The 9,656-nt window shown below is 40.6% G+C and overlaps 1 protein-coding gene across 2 annotated transcripts; it reads right to left on the minus strand.

Moving 5' to 3' along the window:
- Window positions 1–6,217: 6,217 nt before the first annotated feature.
- LOC130917122 (E3 SUMO-protein ligase ZBED1-like) lies at window positions 6,218–8,958 on the minus strand. 2 transcript variants are annotated; one of them, XM_057838215.1, is made up of 6 exons: window positions 8,452–8,958; window positions 8,237–8,354; window positions 8,001–8,137; window positions 7,445–7,915; window positions 6,762–7,311; window positions 6,218–6,699 (listed from the first exon to the last, which is right to left on the minus strand). In XM_057838215.1, the coding sequence occupies exons 1-6, from the start codon at window positions 8,599–8,601 to the stop codon at window positions 6,380–6,382; spliced, it is 1,746 nt and encodes a 581-aa protein (XP_057694198.1). In that variant the 5' UTR covers window positions 8,602–8,958; the 3' UTR covers window positions 6,218–6,379. The 2 variants fall into 2 exon arrangements, with proteins under 2 accessions (XP_057694198.1, XP_057694193.1); XM_057838210.1 differs by having other exon boundaries at window positions 6,762–7,368.
- Window positions 8,959–9,656: the final 698 nt, after the last annotated feature.

Raw genomic sequence — 9,656 nt, forward strand, 5'->3', positions numbered from 1 at the left:
AACAGTATCAGAATATTCATATGTATTGAATTTTCCCTCTTTTATCATGTATCTATAACTACAAACTGACACATACAGTATGTACTCTTTGGCTGCTATTGATACACACGACATCATTTTGACAAAAGAACCCTCATTTGTTAGCAAAAGAAGCATAGACTATAAAACCCATGGCACACTTTGTCACTGCGACATTGATTGACAGATTGGGAAAACAGTATCAGAATATTCATATGTATTGAATTTTCCCTCTGTTGTTATCTATAATTGCAAACTACATATGGACTCTTTGGCTGCCATTAATACACAGGACATCATTTGGACAAAAGAACCCTTATTTGTTACAAAAGAAGCAAAGACTTTAAAGTCTATGGCACACTTTGTTACGATGATGCTGACATCAGCGTGCAAGGTAAAGTGGCTATTATGCACCCATTACATTTTTTGAACGCCATCATTCCAAAGTTCCTTTTTAACTGGGGTTCACAAAAAGCTTTATAGCACCCATTTTATGGGGTGTGTGTGTGTGTGTGCGTTTTTTTTAATTATGAAACTGTTACATGGCAAAATTTTCCCTTCATCCTGTAGTGGCCTCGTTTTGATCTCCTTTGTCCCTGCATCCTGCTCGCAGGCTGTTGTTCTCCCTGGGTGGGGGTCTGTTCCCACGCTGGCCCTTGGGGGCTCCACTTCCAGCGATGCCAGATTGGGTGGGTTCCGACTAGAGCTGCACAGAGAGCAAAACTCTTGGCCGAAACCGGATATTGGGTTGCAGTTAGCCGAAAAACTCAAACCGACAGGCCAAAATATACACATGCATATTACTCAATTTTTAATTTCACTTTTTAAAAAATGATTATTTTCTTTCATTATTTCCCGATTAATGCCCTTTGCCTTAGCATTGGTTCTACAGCCCCGGAGGCTTGATACGTTTAGTTTGAAAGGTGCCGTTTACATTGATGACATACAGAGCAACTAGAACATGATGCTTGACTTAAACAAGCGTTAGAGGCCGCCCGTTCACACGGCTGAAAACTAAATGCAAAACTTTTTTTTTTTACAAAATGGAAAATTGTGTTCTTTGGTAGGGTGACTGTTGTGTACAAATTTAAAGTTCATATAAGTTTCCTCAGGTGAAGAACGACAAGAAAATATGTGCGGTGAACCACCAGCGTCTTCTTTATTGCAGCCACTCTGCTTAACAGTCGGGTACAACCAACAACACTTGTTAAGATGCCCTCATGAACAAGGCGTCCTCTACAGGAGATGAGACAGTATGACACCCTTTTTTAAGCATCACCTATAGACCCTACCCACGTGACGCCACAACTCCGCTCTCCTGACTGGTGCCGCCCACTTGTCCGGCAACACATCGTGTTGACCTGTTACGGCTACGTACATTCCTCCTATTTACGACGTGTTTTTCTGCTCGTTAACATTAATAATCAAAATGGTGAAGGCGTGTGTGGCGGTCGGTTGCAATAACAGAGAAGATAGACGGAGAGACTTGAAGTTCTACCGGATTCCGAGAGACACGGAGAGGAGAGAGCGAGATGGGCTGCTGCAATTCGACGAGAAAACTGGGCTCCAAACGATTACCACAGATTATGTAGTAGTCATTTTATATCTGGTAAGATGCATTTAATATATATTTAGAGGGTTTTGGGCTGACAACCACAATTAAGATCATTGCTAGGCTAATCGCTGACAACATACACGTATGTATGTAGTGAGTGCTATCGCTAAACCATATAAACATTAAAAGCCCTAGCTCCATTGACAAATGACATGAAATACATTAGACTTGACAGTGGATGTTAGCAAGAACAAAAGATTTTGAATTGAAAATTTCGTAACTCACCTTCCGAGCACAAGATTCCTGCCGAATTTTCGTGTACGAGGACCTGTTTCACCCAACCAGCAACGTAGCATTTATAAGCCTCCAAGCTCTTAAAGTTTTTCAAACTTTCGTGAGAATAGGCTGATTTTGTGTGGACAAGATAGTTGTAAATATCAGGGTCAGGCAGAGCCGGTGAAGGCAGCCGGTCAAAAATCATCGATTTAGGCATCAAATATGGATCTGGCGACTGTATAGAACGAAGCTTTTCCACATAACGCCTTTTATGCAACACATCCAGTGAGTTTACGGCATCAGAAAGCACCGGGTCTTCCATGAAATGCATTTTAAATTCCTCGATCAATTGAAACCAATGCTAATACAGAGACAAAATGACGGACAAGTGGGCGGAACCATACAGCGAGCACGTGGTTTTATGATGTCGGTGGGTAGGCTCTATTCTTGGGTTTTCAAACACCACAGCTCCTCTCCTGCAGCTTGAAACACATTTCTCTTTTTAGTTTTACCATACTTTAACAAGAACAAAAAATATCAACCTGTTGGCACGAAACAATAAATTTGCAAACAGAGTTGACAAAATACAGCAAACTCGCTTAATACTATAAGTCTAAACGATCAGGCGGACGGACAGTTCTTTTAGGCCGAACAAGACATTCAGGACTTGCAGCTGGAGTAGCTGCTTTAGAGCTAGAGCTCTGGTTTTCTTCAGGCTCTACCTCAGTTTTATTATTGTCAGTAGTCTCATCATCTTGATCAAACGGAATGTCCCATTGTTCATCAGTTCCACTCAAAGACTTCTCTGGAAATCCATTCTTTGTTTTTCCATCCAACATTTGATTTACATGCCTTTTAACAGTTTTTCCAAACACAGCAACTGAAACCAAATATGTCACTGGACCCAAAGCCTCTGTAATCACACCATAGACCCACTTCTCTCCTCCCCTGTAGTTTCTCACCAGAACATTTTGTTCCACAGAGAAAACCCGGAGTTTCTTCTTTACAGTAGCAGAGCTCAAAGCTCTGTTTGGCTGAATGAATTGAGGCACATTTGGTTTGACCAGTGAATTTCTAGTACGAATCTGTCTCTTCAAGAATAGCTCGGCTGGCGTTTTCTTGGTTGTTGTGTGCGGCATGTTTCGGTAACTAAACGAAAAATTGGCATTACAATGTTGTAAAGTCATGTTGAGCTTTTCCTTTGGCCAATGACCTTTTAAAGTTGTGAACCAATCGCTCACACTGTAAAAAATTGCTGTAAATTTACGGCCAATTTTGAACACTAAAATACCGTTTTTATGTTCAACAGTTTCTTACTGTAGTTAGCAATGCATTGTGGGTTACCAACATTAAAGCAACAAGACAAATGCTGTAAACGGTACGTTAATGTAGTGATGGCCAAATGAAACCTCATGAAGCAATGAAGCTTTGCAGCCAATTGGTTTGCACATGTAGCAAAGCTTCATTGTGCTTCATTTACTCTATGGCGCCATCAAGTGGTCTACAAGCCCAAGAGGTCAACATTGTTAAGAATTCAATGGTTATTTGATTATGAGATTATAAGATATGAATGTGCTTATGTTAGTAATTTAGTATGTGAACAAAATACAACAAGTGCTAAGGATAATTTGTTATTCATTTTTGTTGAGAAATAATAGCTTTCCCACAGTGGCTGGCTTTAAACGGTTTCTTTTTTTTTGGACAATATTTCACCAGCTTTAGAAAATATTCTTCTTTCACAAGGCACAGATGAAGCTGGGGTGCTGATAAATGTGAGTGCCAGTTTTTATATATTTGGGTAGGTATTCTTTTGTGCCTCCCAGTACACTAATGGATTGTTCATTCTGTTGATGTTTGGTTCAGATAGGTACACACACTCACATTTATATTAATGTAGTTCTTCTCCCTTACCTTATTGAAAGCAATCAAATGAAAATGTTCCCATACAGGGGAGGATCGCTTTTTTTTGCGCAGTTTCCATCGCAAGCGAAGGACAAGGCTCGAAAAAAGATTGCACTGTTGCGCACAGATCATGTAACAAGTACAGGAGCCCAAAATGCACAAAATGTGAGATAACAGGCGATCGCCATTGCGTTTTGCAACCAATTTATACCGTAGTCTGTAGCCTACTGTGTTTGCAATGCGCGCCGAACGTCGGATCACTTCCAAAGCGTTCATCGGATTCAGCCGGCCGGCGAGGTTTGTCACGGGTTCCGGGTTCTGCCGAAATTACGCGCGCCTCGCTACAAGCCTCGTGGAAACACCCCTCCCATTACTCGACACAAGCTTCGGAACCTCGGCCCATTTCGTCCCATCACTATGTTAATGTTTCAATTACATGACACTACCGTATTTTTGGGAAACTGAGTTTTGACTGGAAATTTGGAGCATTGTGGCAATATAGTCTATGTTTTTTGCCAATTTAAATTAAAATAACTAGACACCGCAAATAATTTGCCATCAAATCCTGGAGGACCTAATTACCCATAATTTGGATGTTGGAGACTCTTCAGAGGATGACTTTAGATGACATTTGCTGCTCTCCATTGCTTGTTGTTCAACTTATAATGGGATTTATGTGTACCAATTTATAAACGGTAAGTTAATGAAGTCTTACTTATATTACCTAAAATGTTTTATATTAAACTAAAGTTCTGAGGATGCTGAATAGCGATATAAAATATTGATGTTAATTCCTCTGGAGTGCCAGTAGAGGGCAGTTTTCTATTGTTTTGCGAAAGATGCAGCTGAGAGAATTTTTTGGGGGAAATAAATAAGTGTCTCATATGTATCCAACAGTGGAGTTACAGTACGATAACATTTATTTTGAATTATTTCTCTGTTTATATTAATATTTATTTAATAAATTTATTATGTTTATTTTTTGACTGTTAGTAGTTTTAAATTTCTATGTTGCAAATGTTAGCATTAGCGTTAGCTGTACTGGATGATGTATGGGTGTTGAGCCTCAGACCACAACACAATCACATCGACGCAAACACCAGACTGGATGTTTGGTTGGCCTATACGCTATATTATTATATTATTTGACGTTGCCTCCATTCTATTCTACTCATGTTATGTTTCTTGTTGTATCCCCACTCTGATCTAAACTGGCCCTTCTCCAAAAATTGTAGCATTCCATCACCCTGAAGGCTGATTTATGCTTCTGCGTAGCGGTGATGGCAGACCTACGCCATTAACGCAGACCCGATTACGACCCTACGCCATAGCCTGATGTGCACCTCTAAAAAGTCCTGACTACACATCACATCAACGCGCGTGACGTGAACGTCATAGGACTGTGATTGATCCGCGCAGAACATTGTTTCCGGTTCAGCACAACAACAACACCATTTTCAAACATTCGCAAACGACTTCTGTGTCGCCTACGCTTCAACATTTGTATTGACAACATTTGTTGTTTAATATCAATTAGCTGCAGCTGCAAATGCACACGTTCCATCTCCATTGCCATTGCTGTCAATGACCGGTGGAAAATTAAAGGAATTCGACAAGAGTCCCCCAAAACCATACAAAGACAAAGCCACACCAATCTAGTGGTATGGCGTTGAATTACTGTGGAAACGTCACTGGCTGCGACAAACTTTGTCCCCACATCAGACATGTGACCAATGTTTACATTTGGAGTAAATTAGACAGGTGCTTTTTTTCTTCAATTTTTTTGTTTTTTTTTTGTTTTTACAAACTCTTACTTCTTCATATTGAAGAACAACATGGACAATTATTTTTCAAGCATTGTAAAGTCAAACCCTGATAAACATCAACCAAAAAGCATTGAGCAGACAACCAGGGCGTGAACTGGAAAATCACCGGCATGCAAGCACTATGGAAACGATGCACAGCTGGAAGAGATTGGCCAATCAACCCATAAGCAACCCAGAGCTATAAAAGCAGGAAAGGAAGATGGCACCCTGGTTTGGCTATTGAAACTTGCCGTCCTGTGCAGCTGGAGACGTTGGCAAACGATAACCAGAGAGGCAGCCAGTAAGCAGCAGAATTAAAAGATGAAATGTGCCAGCAGTGGCCATTACCACATGGCTTGACTCACCGGTGGAAATGTTTGGACAATTGTAGTATATATTTTTAGGGGTAATTTGGGATTTGAGCCACTGGTTTAATGTTGACATTGACATTTGATGTATTTTAGCTTTCACTTTTTGTTGTCGTGTTAATTAAAACAATGTAATTTAATGAATTTGTCCTTTTATGGGATAAAAGTTTAAATATTTAAAAATGAGAGATTTAAACTAGTGATGGCAAAATGAAGCCCCATGAAGCAGTGAAGCCCTGCAGGGAAATGAGTCACACACACCTAGGGGCTTCAAGAGGATTGATTACCTCGACTACGCCATCATGTGGACAGAAAAATGTATAACATGCTTGGTGCATGAATCATGCTCTGATTACAAAGAAAATACATATTTTAAGTTTAACATGAATTATTGTGTGTTACTTTGTCTATGTGCATATGAAACAAGTGAAAATGTGAAATGAGGCAAAATGTGCTTACTCATTTTTATTTAGAAACAATATTTTTTCCAAAGTTTTTGGACTCAGGCGGTTTCTTTTTTTGCAGAGAATTTCACCTGCTTTTGAAAAAACTCTTTCACATGGCACTGATGAAGCAGGGGTGCATAGATAGGATACAGCAAGTTTGTATAAAGTTGGAAGTGTACATTTCTGTGATTCCCAGTACTGAAGGGGACTTTCAACTCGGGGGATGTTTGGTGCTCCCAGATACTTTTGCACCTCAACTGTTGCATTTGCCGTGACATTTGTGGTTCTTGCTTGATGGACTGAGGCATCAAAATGCCACAGTTTGCTTCCTAGGAAAGAAACAGATATTAGTAATTATTTAATATTAGAACAATTAGGAAATATTAAATACCTCCAACAGACTGGGAAGGTTCTGATGATGACGACGACGATGATGATAATGATGATGAAGTAGATGAGGCTGTGCGGCTCATGATAGCTGCGCATTCCATCGTGAGCCTTTTTTCTGCCTCTGCTGCTTTACTGGGACTGAAGAAGCCTACTTTTTTAAACCTTGGGTCAAGCAGAGTAGCCAGAAACATAATGCTCATAGACTGGAGTTGGTTCAGCTTCTCTCTTAGTTGTCTTTGCAGAAACTCAACCATGGATGTGCTCTCTGGAGTTTGAAGCTGTCGAATCTCTTCTTCCTCCAGGGAGTGATGCAACATGGACAACAGCGGAATTACCTTTGACCCCGAAACTTTCTTCTCCTCAGACAGCTCAATTGTGGCATAGTTAAATGGCTCCAATACTTTCAAACAGTCAGCAATAATTCTGTACTGTTCAGCAGACAATGGTGTCAGATCAGTGCGTAGACCAGCCAAAGCTGCTCCGACAGGCTCTCTCAAAGTGTAGATACGCTGAAGCATGAGATAAGTGCTGTTCCACCTCGTTTCAACCTCCTGAAGAAGTTTAAGCACCGGAAGGCCCATTTGAACTTGCATCTGAGTCAGTCTCTCCTACATTAAAATCAAGTGTCAAATTAATAAATAGCAAAAAATAAAATATGTTACATATGACAAGTAAGGAGCTTACCTTTGCTGTAGTGCTGCTCTTAAAATAACCAACTATCTTTCGACAGTTTGCCCAGATGTGGAACAATTCAGGACATTGGTCAAGAGCTTTTTTCACCAAAAGATTTAGCATATGTGCCACACAAATAGTGTGACGCATATGAAGCTCTCTGGCACAAGCTCCCATATTTGCTGCTCCATCAGTCACTAGACATGTCACTTTGTCACTGATACCCCACTCTGACATTAGCGAGGTTTTCATAAAAGCCATGTTTGCTGCAGTGTGTGCCTCAGGGAAATGTTGCACCCCCAGTACAACTGATTGGAGGGATGTGGTTTCATCAATGAAATGACATGTCACAGCTAGATAGGCATCAGTATTGATGGACGTCCACATATCTGATGTCAAACTACATGCAGATGCTTTAGCCACAATGGCTTTTGTTTTATCTTTGGTTTCCTTGTACCTTTTTTCCACCATGGCTTTCAAAGTCTAAAAAAAAGTACGATTTATGGAATTGAAAAGTATTGAAATGGTTAATCCTATAATATAGTGCTTCATGTCGTGACATACATACCTGCCGTGTAGGTAGAACGTAGGAAGGAGCTAAAGCTTTCATAAGCTTTTTGAATCCACTGCCGTCCACCAAGGAAAACGGCTGAGAATCCTCAATTACCATATCAACCAACAGCTCAGCCAAGTCAACCTTCTCAGCTATATTAAATTACATGTCAGAGTTATAAAACAAACAAACAAACAAACAAACAAAAATGCACACAGTGTAGTGTGGGACTATGAATATAAATGACCCACCTGAGCCGGGTTCAACCTGGTTGGTCTCCTCGTTCCCATGCAAGACCCTATAGTGCCTTAGCATTGTTGAGGTGTTATTATTATAACTAAGCACCTTGGAACACACCAGACACTTCACCTAAGTATTCGGAAAGGAAAAATGTGAATTTTATGTGTCATCACACTTTCTTTCATTATTGGAATCTGTTAAATAGTAATTAATTGCAGTGCATTACCTTCTGAGGTGAGATCAGCTCAAAGTGCTCCCAAACAGGGGAAAATCTCCTTTTTCCTGCTGGTTCCATCGCAAAAATGAAGCTCGTCGAATCGAATGCCAAATAGCGCAATAAGGGACTCGAAAACACGAAAAGTGAAGGGGAATCCATCGCGTTTCTAGGCCGCTTTTATTTCGAACTCCAATCAAGCCAAGCGAATCAGATCCTGAATCAGTCACGTGGTACAGCCGCTCGCAAATGCTTTACTGAATCAGCCACCTGGTACACCTGCTCGCGAATCATTTCCCGAATCAGTCACGTGGTACACCCGCTCGCAAATGCTTTCCTGAATCAGCCACCTGGTACACCTGCTCGCGAATCATTTCCCGAATCAGTCACGTGGTACACCTGCTTCGCGGGGCAACAAACGTCACCACGTAAGTCGTCAACACGCGCATCGGCTCGCGGTTCATGAACCACTCATCTACATTACTCGGCACACACTTCAGGGATTCGACCCGAGGAGCACATCACTAATTTAAACACTGTAATTTAAAATTAGTTATTGACTGTGCAATTTAAAGAGTTAATTGACTGTTCTAAAATAGTTGTAGTTTAAGTGCTAAAGATTCAATGTTAATGTTGAATTGTTTCGTCAAATGCATGTGTTGACATTTTCTTTTTGTATTGTTTATTGAAGGTTTTCACCTAATGGAGAAAGGTTTCCACATTGCTCAAATAAAAGAAAGAGAAGTACGGCCTCCCAAAGTCGGTATCAGTTCTTCAACGATTCAGCACACTCCTGCTCGTCGTTTGTCCTTGACCGATCACCACTTCTGACCCAGCCTGTCCTGCTTGACCCGATTACGCCAGATCTCCAGCCTGACCTACACGACCCGACTGCACCATCTCTCTAGTTCCTGTCAGTTTTCACTGCCTGCCAACACGATGAAATAAAACCTGTTCTGTTTCGAATCTGACATTCGTATTTTTTTCTGTACTAGACGGAAATATATGCATTCATGGACTGTAAAGTCATTTTCCCAAATAATACTGTTAAAACACAGTATATCGTTAAAAATGCAGCATACTGCAGCTCCTCAGTTGCCTGCTCTTTACTGTGAATTCTGGTGATACAGGAATATACAGTTTTTCCTGGATTACAGACTATTAAATATTTTTACATTACCAAGACTGTAAATAACAGTCTGGTAATGGCAATCCTG

The sequence above is a fragment of the Corythoichthys intestinalis genome, chromosome 1 (genome assembly GCF_030265065.1).
Source record: "Corythoichthys intestinalis isolate RoL2023-P3 chromosome 1, ASM3026506v1, whole genome shotgun sequence".
In the NCBI taxonomy this organism is placed as follows: Eukaryota; Metazoa; Chordata; class Actinopteri; order Syngnathiformes; family Syngnathidae; genus Corythoichthys; species Corythoichthys intestinalis.